The following is a 21,577-nucleotide window of genomic DNA, read 5'->3' as shown; positions in this document are numbered from 1 at the left end:
ATGTTCTCCTGAAATGCTGCCTGATCCGCTGAGTTACTCCAGCGCTTTGTGCCTTCTTTTGTAAACCAGCATCTGCAGTTCCTTGTTTCTAAGATGTGTCCGGTGGTGGCATTGCATTGAAGTTGGTGCAAGTTACTGAGTTTGCTCTGTGGAACATGGAGGCTGGTGAGTTTGAGGAGAAGGGGTAATCCATCTTTGCTCTGGGTGGAAGGTGAAGTGTTGAGGCCGGAAGGTCGAGAAACACAACTTCCATGGCTGAAAAATACAAATATCCTTTAAACTGTTCAGTACTGTGTGCAAGACGAGTTGGGGCAGGGAGAGCTGGGGGTTGGATGGATGAATGTCAAGATAGACATTGCACCACCCACCCAAACAATGATCATCTGAAGAAGTGTAAGCTTATGGGTTGTGTGTGGACAAACCTTTGCCCCACCGCTTGAAGGGCTGGCGAGAATGGCCCTCCAAAAGCTGGCAACATATAATCAATGGAGCTAAGGTAGAACACCCAAATGTAATGTGGGAAAGGCAATGCAAACGAAACAGACAACTGTCCTTTGCTTAACTGCACAGTGGACATTGTCATGACACTCTTCCACAAAGGTAGTGCCTGAAAATACATCGACTGTATTCCTCTGATAGTCATAGACATAGAGCCATGCAGCACGGAAACAGGTCCTTCAACCAACTCATCCATGCTGACCAAGATGCCCTTCGAAGCTTGTCCCATTTCCTCGCATTTGAACCATATCCCTTTGAATCATCGCTATCCATGTCCCTGCCGAAATGAGTTTTTAAATGTTGTTATTGTACCTGCCTCAACTACTTCTTCTGCCATGAATCCATTACCCTCTGTGTGAAAAGGTTGTCCCTCAGGTTCTGATTAAATATTTCCCCTCTCACCTTAAATCTATGCCCCGTAATTCTTGATTTACCAATTCTTTGGAAAATGTCTGTGCTTCTGTCCTTTCTATGAACCTCACGTGTTTATACCCCTCTTTAAGGTCGGCTCAGATGCTCTAAGGAATAAAGAGCTACCTGCTCAACATCTCTCCATAGCTCAGTCCCTTGAGTCCCGGCAACATTGTCTTAAATCCTTTCTGTGCTCCCTCAGGCTTAATGGCATTTTTCCTAAAACAGGATGACCAAAATCGACGCAGTACTCCAAGTGTGTCCGCCCTAAATTCTCATACAACTGCAACATTCCAAATTCTACCCACAATGCCGGGACTTATGAAGGTTGGCCCACTACATGGCTTGATTTGCTTTGCCTATGTAGGCATTGATTAAGTCTATATGGAGTACATCTACTGCCCTGCCCTCATTGGCCTTCTTGGTTACCTTTTCAAAAACGTTCAAATTCATGAGGCATGATCCCCCACGCACAAAACCATACTGACTATCCCTAATCAACTCGTGTCATTTCCAAATGCATTTATATCTTATTCCTCAGAACCCCTTTCAGAAACTACACCACAGATCTTAGATTTACTGTTCCATAGTTTCCAGCTTTTTACATATAAACACAGAAACATAGAAAATAGATGCAGCAGTAGGCCAATCGGCCCTTTTAGCCAGCACCGCCATTCAACATGATCATGGCCGATCATCCAAAACCAATATCTCGTTCCTGCTCTCTACTCATATCCCTTGATTCCGTTAGCCCTAAGAGCTCTCTCTTGAAAACATCCAGTGAATTGGCCACTGCCTTCTGTGGCAGAGAATTTCACAGATTCATAACTCTCTGGGTGAAAAAGTTTTTCCTCATCTCAGCTTCCTCTTATTCTTAAATTGTGATCCCTGGTTCTGGACTCCCCCAACATCAGGAACATTTTTCCTGCATCTAGTCTGTCCAATCCCTTAAGAATTCTATATTTTTCTACAAGATCCCCTCTCATCCTTCTAAATTCCTGTGAATATAAGCCCGGTCGATCCATTCTTTCATCATATGTTGGTCCCGCCTTCCCGGGAATTAACCTGGTGAACCTACGCTGCACTCCATCAATAGCAAGAATGTCCTTCCTCAAATTAGACCAAAACTGCACACAATGCTCCAGGCGTGGTCTACCAGGGGCCTTGTACAACTGCAGTAGGACCTCTGCAGCCCTTCTTAAAAAGAGACACAAACTTAGTCTCTCTGCAGTCTTCTAGTACTTCACCCGTAGCTAATGATAGTGTATATATTCAGCCAGGATTCCTGCAATTTCTTCTCCGGCTGCCCACAGTGTTCTCGGATATACCTTTCTGATAGTTTAATTTAGTTCACTGTTACGTGTACTGAGATACTGTGAAAAGCATTTTTGTTGTGTGATAGAGGACCAGATTAGGCCACAGAGATTTAGCTACCTTCATATGTTATAAGATACCTCACACCTCTTTTAATGTAACATGGACTATCCCCAAGACATCTCCTTTAACTTCCCCGAGTTCCTTTGTCTTCATGTCCTTTCCACGGTGACAACAGAGGACCTTTCCCATCTCCTGCTCCTCCTCACATAGACATCCATTTTGGTCTTTGGGAAGGCCACATTCTCTTCCATGTTACATTTTCCTCCTCAATATACTTATAACATCTCTTTGGGTTCTCCTTCATCTTCTCTGCCAAACCAATCTTATACTACCTTTTTGTTCTTCTTATTCCTTTCTTAAGTGTGCCCCTGTCTCCTTGGTACTCCTCCTTGATCCACTTGATCCAGCTGCCTGCATCTGACCCAAGTCCCCATCAAATAAATATATCGTGAATTGGAACCTTTTCAATAAACGCCAGGGTTTATTTCAATATTGTTTCTGAGTAGCAGGAAAAATATTTTCCTGTGCAGATTGTTATCAGCTTTGTGGAATGGCTATCAGCTCTCCGATCTTTTCACAGGCCAGTAGTATAAACAAAAGCGTTTCAATGCAGAACACGTGGGAAAATTCCAATTTTTTATTATTGGACAAGACACAACCTGCAGAAATTTTCCTGGGGAATCATGTCTTCTTATGTGCCTGCACGCTAGTGTTATGTAATATGATCTGAAAATGTTGTCTTTTTAGCGATACAGTGCAGAAACAAGCCCTTCGCTCTAAGGGGTCCGCGCTGACCAGGAATAACCTCATACTATCCAACAGACTAGAGACAATTTACAATTTACAGAAGCCGGTTAATCTACAAATCTCTACGTCTTTGGAGTGTGAGAGGAAACCAGAGCACTCACACAGGGTCACAGGGAGAACGTACAAACTCCATCCAAACATCATCCATAGTCAGGATTGAAGCCGGGTCTCTGGGGAGATGCAACGAGACCTGGGTGTCGTGGTACACCAGTCATTGAAAGTAGGCATGCAGGTGCAGCAGGCAGTGAAGAAAGCGAATGGTATGTTGGCATTCATAGCGAGGGGATTTGAGTATAGGAGCAGGGAGGTTCTGGTGCAGTTGTACAGGGCATTGGTGAGACCACACCTGGAGTATTGCGTACAGTTTTGGTCTCCTAATCTGAGGAAAGACATTCTTGCCATAGAGGGAGTACAGAGAAGGTTCACCAGATTGATTCCTGGGATGGCAGGACTTTCATATGAAGAAAGACTGGATAGACTCGGCTTGTACTCGCTGGAATTTAGAAGATTGAGTGGGGATCTTATAGAAACTTACAAAATTCTTAAGGGGTTGGACACAGAGAGTGGTGAATCTGTGGAATTCTCTGCCACAGAAGGTAGTTGAGGCCAGTTCATTGGCTATATTTAAGAGGGAGTTAGATGTGGCCCTTGTGGCTAAAGGGATCAGGAGGTATGGAGAGAAGGCAGGTACAGGATACTGAGTTGGATGATCAGTCATGATCATATTGAATGGCGGTGCAGGCTCGAAGGGCCGAATGGCCTACTCCTGCACCTATTTTCTATGTTCTATGTGAGACGGCAACTCTACCACTGCGCCACTCTGCCACCATCCCATATGATTCTATAGCAGACTTTGTAGCATTTAAGATGATTTTAGATATGCCGGGAATGGTGAGATATGGATCATGTGCAGGCAGAGGAGATGACTTTAACTTAGCATCATGTTTGGCACAAACATCGTGGGCCAGTGGGCCTGTTCCTGTGCTGTGCTGTTCTATGCTCAATGTTCTAAAATCATTCTTGATGTTGCACCAATCTATGAATCCTACTACTTAACTCCAAGGACAGCAATATCTCTGTGTAGAACAGGCACTCTTTTCATTTCCCTCAACAGAAAATGTTAATTATTTCTGTTTAAACATTTGGGCGCCTGTAACGTGCTTCACTTCTTACTTGACATGGAGGCCACGTTAACAATACTGCCACCCTGCCCTCCACGATCACACCTCATGTGTTCCAACGCCAGATAATTTGCTTGTATCAACGCCACCTGAATAAAAGAGCAGAAGTGAGTAAAGGAAAGTACATTGAGGCCAAACATTAATCAAATGAGTTAGAGACGGACAATGAGTCAAAGGGCACAGTGGAGTCACTGCCTCACAGCGCCGGAGACCTGGGTTCAATCCAAACTCCAGTGCTGTCTGTGTGGAGGCTGCACCTTCTCCCTGTAACCATAAATTCATAAGTGATAGGAGCAGAATGAGGCCAATCGGCTCATCACGTGACCTGTTCTTTTTCACCAGAGCTGCCGCATGACCTGCTGAGTTGCTCCAGCATTTTGTGTCTGTCCTAAACAAGCCGTTCTCCTATTCTATAAAACATCCAGCTGCCCCACCTGTGGCAAAGAACAGCGATCATAACTGGGATTATTCAGCCACTTCAGACCACAGGGAACTGGAGTTGAAACAAGTCGCACTGATTCTGAAAGTGTCTGAATCCCACTGTCTAACTGGAACAACATAGGAACGACAGTGTGGATGCACAGAGCCACAGAGGTAGACAATACAAAGGACAGCATTGACCAGAAACATTCATTTTCTTCAGCCCGTTCATTAAAGAAGGCTTGGTAAGTAAACAACATTTCATTGCACAAAACCTACCAGATTGACAGAGATAGTCTTTTCCCAGATATTCTCATCATTTATTCCAGCATTATTGCACAATATATCTAGTTTTCCATACTTCTGCACTGTTTGGCTAAATAGATCTGGAAGACATGATGAATGAATTTTGAATTAATTGGTTGGGTAGAGAGCATACACCTTCCATTTAGCATTCCGCATTGAATAAATAGTTAAATGAGGCACATCAATGGAAAACCTCGACTGTAGAATTTTTCACGAGATAAATGGGAGTCAGGTTGGGTATTTGGCCTATTGAGCTGGCCTGCTAATGAGTAAGACATTGGGCAATCCTGTGTCATTCAATTAATTTTCTTGCCAAGTTCATGGGTGGCACAGTAGTACAGCGGTTGAGTTGCTGTCTAACTGCGTCAGAGACCCAGGTTCAATCCTGACTACGGGTGCTGTCTGCACAGAGGTTGTACACTCTCCCTGAAACCACGTGGGTTTTCTCCAGGTGCTCCGGTTTACTCCCACATTCCAGGTTTGTAGCATCTGTAAATTGTCCCTCGTGTGTAGGATAGAACTAGTGTGAACGGGTGGTCAGTGCGGACTCAGTGAGCTAATCACGAGCAGGTTTGTAGGTTAATTGGTCTCTGTAAATTTGCCCCTGGTGTGTCGGGAATGGACGTCACACGCTGAATACCGAGGGGGGGGGAGGAGGGAGGGGGGGGGAGGGGGGGAGGGGGGGAAAGCTTTTGTTGTGTGCTAACCAGTCAGCGGAAAAAAAAAAATGAGTCCCTTTATCGTGTATCTGTAAACTGTGGATGGCTTGATTGTGATGTTTAGCACAAGATAAAGTCCAGTAAGGTCCAACTAGAGATGGTCTAGAGATTGTCTGGAATGAGGTTGCAGGAGCTCGGGACTGCTCTCTAGTTGGTGATAGGATGGTTCAGTTGCCTGATAATAGCTGGGACGAAACTGTCCCTGAATCTGGAGGTGTGCGTTTTCACACTTCTGTACCTCTTGCCTGATGGGAGAGGGGAGAAGAGGGAGTGACCGGGATGAGTCTCATCTTTGATTATGCTGGTGGCTTTCCCGAGGCAGTGTCAGTGCAGATGGAGTCAATGGAAGGTAGGTTGGTTTGCGTGATGGTCTGGGCTGCGTCCATAAACTTTCTGCAATGTCTTGTGGTCTTGGATGGAGTTGTCTTCAAACCATGCTGTGATGCACCCCAATAAAATGTTTCCTATGGCCTAAAACTACAACCTGTATAAGAGGTCAATAAAAGGTAGTTCCATTTTCTGTGGAACTAAAACAAATCATGCAAATACAACTTAATTGTTTACCTGCTGTGATCAAGATCATCCCCAGTTTAAATCACGAGCTGGGTCTCAGCTGGTGAACTACCATTCATTCCCAACACAGGTATTCTTTGCCTTGAGGTGGAGAAGGTTAATGGGAGATTGAACCGAGGTTTAATGTAGAGATACAGCAAGGAAACAAGCCCTTTGGCTATACTTAGAAGGCTTAGGAAGTTCAGCATGTCCCTACACCTCCCACCAACTTCTACAGATGCAGCATAGAAAGCATTTTTTCAGGATGCATCACAGCTTGGTTTAGGAACAGCTCTATCCATTGCAGAGAATTGTGGACACAGCCCAGACCATCACACAAACCAACCTCCCTTCCATTGACTCCATTTATACCCTACGCTGCCTGGGCAAGGCCACCAGCATAATCAAAGACGAATCACACCCTGGCCACTCCCTGTTCTCCCCTCTCCAATCAGGCAAAAGGTATTAGAAGTGTGAAGACGCACACCTCCAGATTCAGGGATAGTTTCTTCCCAGCTGTTATCAGGCAACTGAATCATCCTACCACAACCAGAGAGCAGTGCTGAATTACAATCAACCTCTTTGGTGAGCCTTGGACTATCCTTGATGGGGCTTTGCTGGCATTACCTTGCGCTAAACGTTATAGCCTTATCAAGTATCTATACACAGTAAATGGCTCGATTGTAATCATGTGTTGTCTTTCTGCTGACTGGTTAGCAAGCTACAAAATCTTTTCACTGTACCTTGGTACACGTGACAATAAACTAAACTGAAACTGAAACCGAGTTCATGTCGACCATCGATAAACTGTCCACACTAGTTCAAAATTATCCTGCTTTCTCATTCACCCCCTACACACTAGGGATAAAATACAGAGGCCAATTAACCTGCAAACCCACATGTCTTTGGGATGTGGGAGGAAACTGGAACACCCGGAGGAAACCCACGCGGTCACAGGGAGGACATGGTAAACTATACACAGTCATAGGAACCGAAGTCAGGATCAAACCCGGGTCCCTGGTGCTGTAAGGCAGCAATTCTACTGTTGCACCATTCTCCAACCCTAATACTATACATAAATACAATGCAAACTCCATACAAAGGACTTGAGGTCAGGATCAAGAGAGAGTTAGATTTAGCTCAGGGCTCAGGGAATCAAGGGATAGGGGGGAAAAGCCAGAACGGGGTACTGATTTTGGATGATCAGCCATGATAATATTGAATGGCAGTGCTGGCTCAAAGGGCCGAATGGCCTACTTCTGCATCTATTTTCTCTGTTTCTATGAACCCAGGTCTCTGGTGTTGTGAAGCAGCAGTTCTACCAGCTGCATCCGTGTGCCAGAGGTATATGAAACTATGGATGGTTTTGACAGGGTAAATATATATTTCAATAGACGGTCAGTGAGGACCTGGTGGGCCGATGTAGCCCGTTTCCACACTGTATCTCTAAAACGAAAGCAGTTGAAATGAGTTTCAATAAATTAAGTGAGACAGATTTAGTATAATTTACAGTGGAGCCAATTGCGAGATGTGGAGAACGTTTCATTTTAGGCAATGAGTTATGTGATCCAGAGTGCACCATCTCAGAGTCAGGAGCAGACCCTGTGTGACTTTCAGAAAGGATCTGACCGAATAATTGAAAAGTTGTAAAGAAAAGTTGCAGTTCAATAGGGCAAGGATAGGTGGCATAGTGACACAGCGGTAGAGTTGCTGTCTTACAGCACCAGTGACCCGGGTTCCATCCTGACTACGGGTGCTGTCTGTATGGAGTTTGTACATTTTCCCTGTGACCACATGGGTTTTCTCTCCAGTTTCCTCCGGCAGTCCAAAAGCGTGCAGGTTTGTAGGTATATTGGCTTTAGTAAATTGTCCCCAGTGTGTGTAGGATGGAACTAGTGTACAGGTGATCTCTGGTCGGTGTGGACTTAGTGGGCCGAAGGGCCTGTTTCCACTCTATATCTTTTAAACCAAAACTAAAATTAATCAAAATAGTGCAGAGGAACTGAGGAATAGTCTTTTCAAAGAGCTAGAACAGGCAAGATGGGCAAAATGACATCCAATGCATCCTCACACATAACACCAAACTTGATAACAATTTCATATTAGCTGCTTGGAAACTTTCAGATCTCCATTTTGGGCCCCCGTGAAATGTTTAATCTTTCAACTGACCGAGTAATGACTGGCTTACTTAGAATAATGCCAAAAACAATGGCAGTGGGATTTATTTTCTGACTGTGGACAAGAGACCTTTGATTGTAGAACAATTTCCACTGACCTTTCAACTGGGCTGGTGAGGTGACATCACAGGTGACAAATGTTGATTGACTGGGGCCATATTTCTCATCAAATTCTGCTTTGGTAATTGCACCTTCCTTATGGCTGATATCACAGAAAACCACCTAAAAGGTAAAGAAGAATCCTTTACACCATTGAACGAAAGCGATAAAGAACACACTGTTTCCTCTTCCCAAAAGCATGGCCGATAAAAGGCTCCTGGTCAGGTGGGAAGGTGCAGCAGAAATGAAGCCAGTATTTGCAAGAGGGAGTGGAGAATCCTTCCCAAAAGCATATAGACTCTAGCAGGATTGCATGATTTTTGTTTGAACAACATCCGGATCATAGTACGCAGACCATGGAGTATTGAGCAAAGATCTCTTCAAGTACGTGTAGGAAGGAACTGCAGATGCTGGTTTACATGGAAGATAGACACAAAATGCTGGAGGAACTCAGTGGGTCAGGCCGCATCTCTGGAGAAAAGGAATAGGTGACGTTGCGGGTGGAGAAAATGTCTGAAGAAGGGTCTCAAACCGAAACCTCGCCTAGTCCTTTTCTCCAGAGATGCTGCCTGACCCACTTAGTTCCTCCAGCATTTTGTGTCTATCTCTTCAAGTATGCTCCTTTATAAAGTGACAATTGGTGCCGGGTGGGCGGATGGATGTGCCCACTGACCTACACAGCGGAGTTGGTTGGAGGAGCAGCCACCATTGCTGTGTCAAACATGATGCCAAGACAAACTCTTATCTGCCGGCACATAATCCATATTCCTCCCTCCCCTGCATATCCATGAGTCCATCCAAAAGTTCCTCAAATGCCAATACCATGTCTGCCACTATCAAGTCACAAGAGGAAATCTAAATTAAAGCAAAAACAAAAATAGGTTCTGTGGAGACAAAGCAACAAAGTAAGGCAGAGCCATAAGGAACTGTAGATGTAGATTAGTGGGCGCAGTGGTAGAGTTGCTGCCTTACAGCCCCAGAGACCCTGACGCTCGATCCTGACTATGGGTGCTGTCCAAACGGAGTCTGTACGTTCTCCTTGTGACCGCGTGGGATTTTTCCGGGTGTTTCGGGTTCCACCCACACTCCAAAGACGTGCAGGTTTGTAGCCTAATCGGCTTTGGCAAATTGTCTCGAGAGTTCAGGGTATAACTGGTGTACGGGGTGATTGTTGGTCAGTGAGGATTCAATGGGATGAAGGTCCTGTTTCCACGCTATATCTCTAAACCAAAGATGCTGGATTCTTGAGCAAAATGCAAAGTGCTGGAGTAACTCAATAGGTCAGGCAGCATCCCTGGAGGGAACGGATAGGAGATGTTTCGGATCAGGACTTTTCTTCAGATGAATTAAACCAATTAATATATCGAGCTAGGTATTTTTAGAATTAAGCAAGGGATATGAGGTTAGTTCAAGAAATTAACACTGAAGTGAATGATCAGCCTAGATTTTAGTGAATAACAGTAAGGTACAAGGAACGAATGGACTATTATTTCTTCCATGCTCATTTTTAATAAAGCGCTATTGAACTATTGAACACGCTCTTTTTTGTAGGAAAGTAACTGCAGATGCTGGTACAAATCGATGGTATTTATTCACAAAATGCTGGAGTAACTCAGCAGGTCAGGCAGCATCTCAGGAGAGAAGGAATGGGTGACATTTCGGGTCGAGACCCTTCTTCAGACTGATGTCAGGGGGGTGGGACAAAGGAAGGATATAGGTGGAGACAGGAAGATAGAGGGAGAACTGGGAAGGGGAGGGGAAGAGAGGGACAGAGGAACTATCTAAAGTTAGAGAAATCAATGTTCATACTGCTGGGCTGCAAGCTGCCCAAGCGAAATATGAGGTGCTGTTCCTCCAATTTCCAGTGGGCCTCACTATGGCACTGGAGGAGGCCCATGACAGAAAGGTTAGACTGGGAGTGGGAGGGGGAGTTGAAGTGCTCAGCCACTGGGAGATCAGGTTGGTTAAGGCGGACTGAGCGAAGGTGTTGAGCGAAACGATCGCCGAGCCTGCGTTTGGATGTCAACTTCTTTATATCGGCGAAACTAAACGCAGGCTCGGCCTATATCCTTCCTTTGTCCCGCCCCCCTGACATCAGTCTGAAGAAGGGTTTCGACCCGAAACGTCACCCATTCCTTCTCTCGTGAGATGCTGCCTGACCTGCTGAGTTAATCCAGCATTTTGCGAATAAGCTCTTTTTTGTTGTGATTGTTTCAGTCACTGTGAAATTATCAAGGTGTGCTGCTAAATTAGTCATATGGCCTTAGGAAGTGGGTGTTAGAAAACTCTGTGGTGTTTCAACATGTTTGACATGTATTGTCCAAGTCAAAAATCCAGTGTTAGCAACATTGCAACAGTGTCCAACAAGAACTCGTCTAGATACTCCTTAAGTGTTTGTGAGATTGCCTCCCTTCAGCATCCCCTCAGGCAGCTCGATCTAGAATCCAACTACCTACCGTCTTGGTACAAAAATTATTTCGCAAATCCTGTCTAAACGTCTTCTCCCACAGCCTCAGCCTCGGCCCATCAGTTTCATGTACAGTAACCCTCGGTGTAACGGACCACGGTGTGGGGGGGTATGGCATCCGTTATTGCCGATTGTCCGCTTTAACCGGGTGTAATATGTGGCATTTCATGTGTAGAAACCCAACAATAAAATTTAGCCTGAGCAAGAACTGCTCTGACAGAGGTGCCATCTCTTGAGTTGAAACATCTTACCTTACCTGCCCTAAGCTACAAAGCTCTAAGTTCTCAACACAGCAGTACAGGTGGCGACATCAGGCGTACGAGCAACAGGCTGGGAGATGGTGGTGGAGGCAGATACAAAAGTGGCATTTAAAAGATCTTTGGAAAGGCACATGGATAGGCAGGGAATGGAGGGATATGGATTATGCACAGGTGGATTAGAGATGGTCTTGGCATCATGTCCATCACAGACATTGTGGGCCAAAGGGCCAGTTCTTGTCTTGTGCTGTTCTATGTTCTATGTCTCCGATGACAGGAATTTCTCCCCGTGACCTGCGTGGGTTGTCTCCGGGTGCTCCGGTTTCATCCCATTCTCGAAAGACGTACAGGTTTGTAGGTTAATTGGCTTCGGTAAAATTATAAATTGTCCCTGTGTGTGTAAGATAGTGCCCATGCATGGGTTGATTTCTGGTTAGCGCAGGCACGATGGGCCGAAGGGCCTGTTTCCGTGCCGTATCTCTAAACTAGGCTAAAGGTTCCCTCACTGACCCCCTCCCCCCCCCCCTCCTCCAGTGTAGGGCTGACCGATTCTCCACTCCCTCTTGCAAATACTGGCTTCATTTCTGCTGCACCTTCCCATCTGACCAGGAGCCTTTTATCGGCCAAGCTCTTCCTAAAGCGTTCAAGAGAAAAGATTTGTATTTGAGTGGTTTAATCGAAAATCAATCAATGTTGTGGAGTAGAGTGGGGGAGGGGCGGATTGGCGTGGCCACTAGGATCCAAATCATTCATTTGCACGGCACTCTGTAAATTGTTTGAAACGTTGGCCATCATTTTCACTGTTGGCTGCCCATCAGTAGTCTTGACTGCCATTGCCTGTGTGGCCGTATTGATTCTATTTGAATTGATTGACGATTGTTGGGCTCCAAGGGGAGCCTTAGACTGTGGCCTCGAAAGAATAAACATCAGAAAGTCCTGCCAAGAAAGATGCCAGATGTTCGCGTGTAGTCATCTACAAATTCATGGAAAGCCTCGTCATTTTACTACTGAATACAAAATCCTGGCCCCCTTTTCTGCTGTTGTTTACAGCAGCTTGTTCTGCTCATTATTGCACATTCCTGGTGTAACAACTACTTCTGAAGTGTGTCATGAATTGCAAAGAGCCTTGAAGTCAAATAAGAAAATGCATGCACGTCATTCATTGTATTTAAAGTGTGCAAACAATTTATTCATTGGGTCTTGTGTAGGAAACGCCTTGAGAAAATTTGGCAATCTTTGCATTTCCCCAATTTAATTATATAATAAAGCAAAGCTATTGCCAAGTCCTGTCTGTTGTAAATAGGTCGCCTTAAAGGTACAGTGATAACAGTTGACAAACCCAGTTGAATGTTTCATATCTTTGATATAGACAATAGACAATAGGTGCAGGAGTAGGTCATTCGGCCCTTCGAGCCAGCACCACCATTCAATGTGATCATGGCTGATCATTCTCAATCAGTACCCCGTTCCTGCCTTCTCCCTATACCTCCTGACTCCGCTATCCTTAAGAGCTCTATCTAACTCTCTCTTGAATGCATTCAGAGAATTGGCCCCCACTGCCTTCTGCGGCAGAGAATTCCACAGATTTACAACTCTCTGAGTGAAAAACGTTTTCCTCATCTCTGTTCTAAATGGCCTACCCCTTATTCTTAAACTGTGGCCCCTGGTTCTGGACTCCCACAACATTGGGAACATGTTTCCTGCCTCTAACGTGTCCAACCCCTTAAAAATATTATATGTTTCGATAAGATCCCCTCTCATCCTTCTAAATTCCAGTGTATACAAGCCTAGTCGCTCCAGTCTTTCAACATATGACAGTCCTGCCATTCCGGGAATTAACCTAGTAAACCTGTGCTGCACGCCCTCAATAGCAAGAATATCCTTCCTCAAATTTGGAGACCAAAACTGCACACAGTACTCCAGGTGCAGTCTCACTAGGGCCCTGTACAACTGCAGAAGGACCTCTTTGCTCCTATACTCAACTCCTCTTGTTATGAAGGCCAACATTCCATTGGCTTTCTTCACTGCCTGCTGTACCTGCATGCTTACTTTCAGTGACTGATGCACTAGGACACCCAGATCTCGTTGTACGTCCCCTTTTCCTAACTTGACACCATTCAGATAATAATCTGCCTTCCTATTCTTACCACCAAAGTGGATAACCTCACACTTATCCACATGAAAACTGCATCTGCCATGCATCCGCCCACTCACACAACCTGTCCAAGTCACCCTGCAACCTCATAGCATCTTCCTTACAGTTCACACTGCCACCCAGCTTTGTATCATCTGCAAATTTGCTAATGGTACTTTTAATCCCTTCATCCAAGTCATTAATGTATATTGTAAATAGCTGCGGTCCCAGCACCGAGCCTTGCGGTACCGCACTAGTCACTGCCTGCCATTCTGAAAGGGACCCATGGTATGGTTTTAGTTTAGTTTAGTTTAGTTTAGAGACACAGTGTGGAACCAGGCCCTTCGGCCCACTGAGTCCACATCGACCTGTGACCCCTGCACATTAACACTACCCCACACACTCGAGGGACAATTTGCACTAATACTAAGCCAATTTACCTACAAACCTGTACGTCTTTAGAGTGTGGGAGGAAACCAAAGATCTCGGAGAAAACCCACACGGTCACGGGGAGAACTTGCAAACTCTGAGCAGAACAGCACCCGTAGTTGAGATCGAACTCGGACCTGTAGCGCTGTAAAGCAGTAACTACCACTGCGTCACTGTGCCACCACATCTGTTTTGGTTTCAAAAGGAACAAATGACATAACAATTTACTGCATGTGAACACCTACTCTTGCAAGATCCTCCCAAGTTACAGTCCCTGAACTGGAAGTATATTACTCTTGGTCAAAATCCTAGAACTCCTGCCTGATTGCTTTTATCAAGAGACTACAATAGTTCAGGAGGGAGATTAGCACCTCACTTCATGCCAGCACCTCATGGGATCATCCTCTGTGATATCTGGAAAGGGTGCAGAGAAGATTTACGAGGATGTTGCAACGACTCAAGGGCCTGAGTTATAGGGAGAGGTTGAGCAGGCCGGGACTTTATTCCTTGGAGCGCAAAAGGGTGGCAGGTGATCCTATAGAGGTGTACAAAATCATGAGAGGAATAGGTCAGGTAGACGCACAAAGTGGCTTGTCCAGATTAGGGGAATCGAGAATCAGAGAACAAAAGTGAGAGAAATATGAGGTGTTATTCTTCCAATTTACATGTGACCTCACTCTGATAGTGGACAAAAATGGGGGTTGAAATGTTTGGCAACTGGGATATTGCATAGGCCAAGGCGGATTGAGCATTGGAGTCAGCGAAACGATCACCCAGTCTGCCCTTGGTCTCGTCGATATGTAGGAATTCACACCAAGAACAGCGGATACAATAGATGAGGTTGGAGAAGGCGCAAGTGAACCTCTGCCTCACCTGAAAGGACTGTCTGGGTCCTTGGACGGAGTCGAAGGAGGAGGTAAAAGGGACAGATGTTGCATCTCCTGCGGTTGCAGGGGAAAGTACCTGGGGAGGGGATGGTTTGGGTTGGAAGGGATGAGTTTATCAGGGAGTTGCGGAGGGAACGGTCTCTGCGGAACGCGGAAAGGGGTGGAGATGGGAAGTTGTGACTAGTGGTGGGATCCCATTGGAGGTGGCGAAAATGTCGGAGGATTACGTGCTGTATGTGGCGGCTGATGGTGTGAAAGGTAAGGACTAGGGGGACTGTGTCCCTGTTGTGACTGTGGGAGGGGGAGCAAGAGCAGAACGGCAGGATACTGAGGAGACAAGTGTGAGGGCCTCATCTATGATGGAAGAGCGGAATAACTTTAAGCCTGTGGTATTTGTGGTCTGCATCACTGGGATTTCTGCGGTTGAGTGTGCTGTCATCTAATTGATAGAGGTTAGTCATAAACAACATAACTATGTTAGAAAATGAAGCCGTTTTCTTTGAGAATCAAAAACCTGCCGATTGTGAGAAATCTGAAAATAAAAGCAGAATACGCTAAGAAAGCCGCACAGATAAGGCAGCATCTGTGGAAAGAGAAACAGTCAAACCCAGGTTTCCCACTGTCGGAGATATTTCCTCTGTCGTATCCAGAGATCGGGAGGATGGAGCCAGTGATGTTGGTCGGGCGAGGGGCGAGGCTCGTGGGAGAGGAGAGGAAACCATATCCTCGTGGTCAGCTGCGGGAGGCAGCGTCGGGGCACAAAGGTGGATGGGCGAGGAGAGGGACATGGGGTCCTAGGTAGGAGATGGTTGGAGGCCCACAACAGCCTGGGACCTGCCTGGAACAGGCACCGCTCATAACAACTGGACCGTGGACTTTGCAAATGGCACCAAAACATGGCGCTTCTTGCATGCGGGCTCAGTAGACTATTTCCGCACACTTGCCAGTTGAGGATTGGGGGTAGGGCAATACTCGACTGGACTGTTTGTAAGATAAAGAATTTCACTGTGCTAGGAGTTTGCACATGCGACAATAAAAGCACCATTGAACCATCAAACCATTGAACCAGACCTCCGCCACCCTCCACGCAACTCAAACCTAATTTGAATCTCTCTTTCCCTATTCAATTGAAAGGTTAGAGTCGTACAGCATGGAAACAGGCCCTTTGGCCCAAGCTGTCCATGCTGACCATGACACCCCATTCAAGCTTTCCGCTGCCTGGTTAGCACACAACAAAAGCTTTTCACTGTACCTCAGCACACGTGAATGAACTAAACTGAAGCTGGTCCCATTTGCCTGTGCTTGTCCCATATCCTTCACAACCTTTTCCTATCCCGAGTAGAAGAAGGGTCCCGACCCGAAACGTCACCTATCCATGTGCTCCAGAGATGCTGCCTGAACCGCTGAGTTGCCCCATCACTTTGCATTTGTTGCTTTCCTATCCATGTACTGGTCCAAATATCTTTTCTCCAAAGGTCTTTCATCTGAAACATTATTTCTGTTTCTCTTTCCAGCAAGGCTGCCTGACGTACTAAGGTTATTCCTTTGATTGGTGGTGCTCTGCTCCAATGTCATTCAAACCACAAAGTGTAGTTTCATATTCATTATTGATTCAGCAATCTTTGCAGGATTTTACTACTGTTACTCAGTGTTTTATTAGTATAGTTTAGAGATACAGCGCGGAAACAGGCCCTTCGGACCACCAGGTCCTACGTCTTTGGAGTGTGGGAGGAAACCGAAGGTTTCGGAGAAAACCCACGCAGGTCACGGGAGGAACGTACAAACTCCGTACAGACAGCACCCGTAGTCGGGATCGAACCCGGGTCTCCGGCGCTGCACTCACTGTGAGGCAGCAACTCTACCGCTGCGCCACCATGACAGCCCTAGTGTGACATTCCAGAGAGGTGCGCCTTCAGAATCTTACTTTGTATTCAAAGCTGCGAGTCACTTAACAAGAAATACAAGTTGTTTGAATAATTTTGATGAGAGTCAAATTGTTCTCCGAATCTCTCAGATTCAACTTTCAACGCAGTGCCGAAGCTAGCAGAGTTTCTGCTCCATGGCTCCAGCAACCCAGGTTCAATCCTGACCTGGAACAATGGCACAGCGGTAGAGTTGCTGCCTCACAGGGTCAGAGACCCGGGTTCGATGCAGTCTGTACGAAGCCTGGTTTCCGCCAGGTGCTTTGGTTTCCTCCCAGCTTCCAAAGACGTGCAGGTTTGTAGGTTAATTGGCTTCCATCTTATAAGTTATCCCTAGTGTGTAGAATAGAGCTAGTGCCATGGCACTGTGCTCAGTCCAAACTTAGTTCAGAGTCACAGCGTGGAAACGGGCTCTTCGGCCCATCGAGTCAGCGCCGACCAGCGATCCCCACATATTAACACTATTTTACGCACACGAGGGACAATTTACATTTTTTAAATACAAAGCCAATTAACCAATTAGCCAATTAAGTGTGGGAGGAAATCCAAGATCTTGGAGAAAGCCCGTGGGGTAACTTCCCTCTGATGCACAGCCACTCTTGTTTGAATCTGCCGCAGTAAAAACAAAAACATCTATTAAAAGCAGAAACATTTGAAACTAATGAGGCAGAATTAATTGCATCTGTATTGCAATCTCGGCTACTCCCAGTTCAAGTTGAAAGCCAAAGTGCAGGGAGAATTGTTCATCACATTTCCTGAAATTCCTGTGCTTGTCAATCAAACGCTCTGACGTCTGGCTCGAGGGGAGAGAAAGTTACGGCATGCTCACCCCTCCTGTAATCCTCACTCCTCTCCTTACCATGCCAGCCCTGCAGGACACCACGGAGTTACCTTTGCTTCCTTCTTTAACAGGGCTTCTGCAAATGCCTTCCCAAGTCCACGAGATGCCCCCGTCACTAGGCCCACGCTGTTCTTCAGAATCATTTTAATCCCAGTTGTCTCCCCAATGCTCGGACCTCTGTGCGTCTGTGTGCTGTCTTCTTCCACCTGCCTCCTGACTGACAAGGCAACAAAAAAAAACACCTCCCACTGCTTTTTAACTCTTCGCCCATTGGTAACCAGCCAGGAAACGCCTTCCAGCAGCAGCAGCGGCAGCAGCAGCAGCTACATGAGGGAGCAAGCTGCTTGAACATTTCCAAATAAATTTGGCAAAATGATGCCCCTTAATGTCCCAGGTTCAAAAGTACTGATTGTTGTGTGCTTGAGCAGCCTTGATTCATCTGCCTGTTACATCATGGTGTTTGAAGGCTTTTCTTTCCCATATCTTCATTTCAAAGCCACTCTGAATAAACAGGATGAATTCACACATTTTTAAGCTGCTTTGTCGTAAGCATTGGTCCATCGTGGAGAATCATTATCATGCTCTTCTTCACTCTCCTCCAACGGGGCCTAGTTATTCCCTGTTGCCATGACAACTCAAACACCACGATCGATCGCCTGAATTTACAAGATGGCTTGACCTTTAAGTGCACTGGCAAGTAGATGGAAAACACAAATGGAAACACAAGAGCTGAAGGTGGCGTATTGTAGTACAAAATGCTGGAGGAATAGAGTTGGTCAGACAGTATTTGTGGAGGCAGAGTTTAGTTTAGTTCAGAGATACACCATGGAAACAGGCCCTTTGGCCCACTGTCCATGCCGACCAGCAATCACCTGTACATTCGTTCTATCCCGCGCACACGAGGGACAATTTACAGCGGCCAATTAACCTACAAACCTGCATGTCTTTGGAATGTGGGAGGAAACCGGACAGGTTTTTGAGATCATCCACGCGGTCAAGAGGAGAACATACAATTGCTGTACTGACAGCATACGTAGTCAGGATTAGACAATAGACAATAGACAATAGGTGCAGGAGGAGGCCATTCGGCCCTTCGAGCCAGCGCCACCATTCAATGTGATCATGGCTGATCATTCTCAATCAGTACCCCGTTCCTGCCTTCTCCCCATACCCCCTGACTCCGCTATCCTTAAGAGCTCTATCTAGCTCTCTCTTGAATGCATTCAGAGAATTGGCCTCCACTGCCTTCTGAGGCAGAGAATTCCACAGATTCACAACTCTCTGACTGAAACGTTTTTCCTCATCTCAGTTCTAAATGGCCTACCTCTTATTCTGAAACTGTGGCCCCTTGTTCTGGACTCCCCCAACATTGGGAACATGTTTCCTGCCTCTAATGTGTCCAACCCCTTAATAATCTTAGACGTTTCGATACTCATCTTTCTAAATCCCAGTGTATACAAGCCTAATCGCTCCAGTCTTTCAACATATGATAGTCCCGCCATTCCGGGAATTAACCTAGTAAACCTACGCTGCACGCCCTCAATTGCAAGAATATCCTTCCTCAAATTTGATTGAACCTGGGTCTCTTGAGCTGTAAGGCAGCAACTCTACCGCTGCGCTGCTGTGCTGCCCCAGAAGGATGGTTGGCGTTTGCGGTTGAGATCCTGTATCAAGTCCCTGTTTTCAAATTTAGAGCAATTTTAAGAACATCGCAACAATAATCCCACTGCCAAAGAAACCAGTCATCCGTGATCTCAACGACTACCGTCCTGTTGCACTAACCCCAGTCATTATGAAGTGCTTTGAGAAGCTGGTCCAGCAGCACATCAAAGCCAGCCTCTCAGCCACTATTGACCCACACCAATTCGCTTACAGATCAAACAGGTCTACAGAGGACGCCATTACTACTGCCCTACACACCGCACTGACCCATCTTGAGCGGCAGGGCAGTTACGTGAGGATGCTCTTCATAGATTATAGTTCAGCATTTAACACGGTCATCACGGACAGACTGGTTTCTAAACTAACTGATTTAAGACTCTCCCAATCTATCTGTAACTGGATTAAGGACTTCCTGACCAATCGGCCCCAGATGGTCAGATTAGGCTCTCACACATCCTCCACTCTCACAATCAGCACCGGCTGCCCACAAGGATGCGTGTTGAGCCCTCTTCTCTACGCCCTTTACACCCATGACTGCACCCCCACTCATTCTACCAACACCATCATCAAGTTTGCGGATGACACGACTGTGGTTGGACTCGTCTCAGGAGATGACGAGACAGCCTACAGAGATGAAGTCCAAAAACTGATAGGATGGTGTGCGGAAAACAATCTGGCTCTGAATCCTTCCAAGACAAAAGAACTCATAATAGACTTCCGAAGACACAATATGGGCTACACACCACTGCATATCAGCGGGGTTTTTGTGGAAAGGGTCCCTGCCTTCAAGTTCCTGGGCACGCATATTGCTAAGGATCTCTCCTGGACCACAAACACCATAGCGACAGTCAAAAAGGCACAGCAGCGGCTCTACTTTCTGAGGATCCTCAGGCAGAACAACCTGCAAGAGCAGCTGCTAGTGACTTTCTACCGTTGCACCATCGAGAGTGTGCTGACATACTGTATTTCTATGTGGTACACCAGCAGCTCAGAGGCAGACAAGAAAGCCCTTCAGAGGGTCATCAACTCTGCAAAGAAAATCATTGGTTGCCCACTGCCCTCTCTAGAGGAACTTTACTCCCTCCGCTGCCTCAGCAGAGCAGCCAACATCCTGAGGGATCCTTCCCACCCTGGTCATCAGCTGCTCCAACTGCTGCCCTCTGGTAGACGGTTCAGGTCCATTACATCACGGACTAATAGACTCAAGAACAGTTTCTACCCCAGTGTCATACGTGAGCTGAACACTTCCAGACACTCACATAAAACTGAAGGGAAGGAACGGAACTGATCGGAACACTGTCAGTTACTTGTCAGAAAACATAAGCCTCAATTTAATACAAGTTTACATTCTACTGCACTTATATTGCTTAACATTTGCTAAACTTATTACATGTTACAACCGACCGCACCTTATATTTAATTACATTATTTCTTTTTTTTTAATTTTTTTAAACGGCACTTGCAATATGTTAGCTCTCATTGCTGTGCAATAACTTGCTGTCTTGATTGCACTGTACACTGCCTCGACCGTATTGTAATTGTTTTGTCTATATTGTATTAGAGGTCAGTTTGTTTAATTCAGTAGATTAGGTTTAGCTTGTTATGGATAAAGGTTTATCCTTTGTACTGTCTGCTGTGTGTGATTGCATCATCTGGACTGCTTTAATTTCGCTGTACTTTGTGTAGTGACAATAAAGGTTTTTACAATTTACAATTTATTTACAATTTTACAATTTACAATTTACAATTTACAATTTTACAATTTAGATGTTTCAAAATCTTTCTGGAATGTCGGAGGTTGAGGGGGTGACCTTACAGGCATTTATATAATTCTGGGAGGTATAAATCAGATATATGGGCACTGTCTTTCTCCCAGCTTAGGTAAAAACTAGAGTGCGCAGATTTAATGGAGAGGGAGAAAATTTAAAAGGGGGCATTTCAAGGGCACGTTTTCACACAAAGGGTAGTAGTGTGTATATGGAATGAACCGCCAGGTGCAATCACAATGGAGGCAGGTGCAATCACAATGTTTAAAAGGCATTTGGACAGGTACATGGACAGGAAAGGTGCAGAGGGATGTGGGCCAAACACAGGCTGTTGGGACTCGTGTAGATGGGGCATGTTGGTCAGTGTGTGCAAGTTGGAATTAGCGTAAATAGGCATCACGAATAGCATCGGCGAAGTGGGCTGAAAGGGCACCTTTCAGTGCTGTCAGATTCTATGATTTGATGCCTCCCAGCTTTGATAGGAGGTGAGGATTCAACCCCAAGCTGGGCTCCTGTCAACGGCAAAGCCTCTTGTCTGGCCTCCATTGCCACAGTGAAGCCACACGCAAATCGGAGGAACATATTTTGCATTAGGTGGCTTACAACCCAACGGTATGAACGTTGAATTCTCTCATTTTAAGTAACTTCTACTTACACTCCCCTCC

The 21,577-nt window shown here is 45.8% G+C and overlaps 1 protein-coding gene across 2 annotated transcripts in view; it reads right to left on the bottom strand.

Annotated features, from left to right (window-relative positions):
• Positions 1 to 17,684, bottom strand: part of LOC144592329 (15-hydroxyprostaglandin dehydrogenase [NAD(+)]-like) — a 28,182-nt gene extending 10,498 nt beyond the window's left edge. The window contains exons 1-4 of one of the 2 annotated variants that reach the window (XM_078396856.1): positions 17,535 to 17,684; positions 8,547 to 8,670; positions 4,974 to 5,080; positions 4,267 to 4,363 (exon numbers count right to left, since the gene is read on the bottom strand). In XM_078396856.1, the coding sequence (XP_078252982.1) occupies positions 4,267 to 4,363; positions 4,974 to 5,080; positions 8,547 to 8,670; positions 17,535 to 17,627 (421 nt within the window). In that variant the 5' untranslated portion in view covers positions 17,628 to 17,684. Of the gene's footprint in view, positions 1 to 4,266; positions 4,364 to 4,973; positions 5,081 to 8,546; positions 8,671 to 17,472 lie in introns of both variants that reach the window. The other variant, XM_078396857.1, reaches the window with a different exon arrangement.
• Positions 17,685 to 21,577: the final 3,893 nt, after the last annotated feature.

This window comes from Rhinoraja longicauda, chromosome 3, assembly GCF_053455715.1.
Source record: "Rhinoraja longicauda isolate Sanriku21f chromosome 3, sRhiLon1.1, whole genome shotgun sequence".
NCBI lineage: Eukaryota > Metazoa > Chordata > Chondrichthyes > Rajiformes > Arhynchobatidae > Rhinoraja > Rhinoraja longicauda.
The sequence above is the reverse complement of the archived record's forward strand: the minus strand, read 5'-3'. Positions and strand labels throughout refer to the sequence as shown.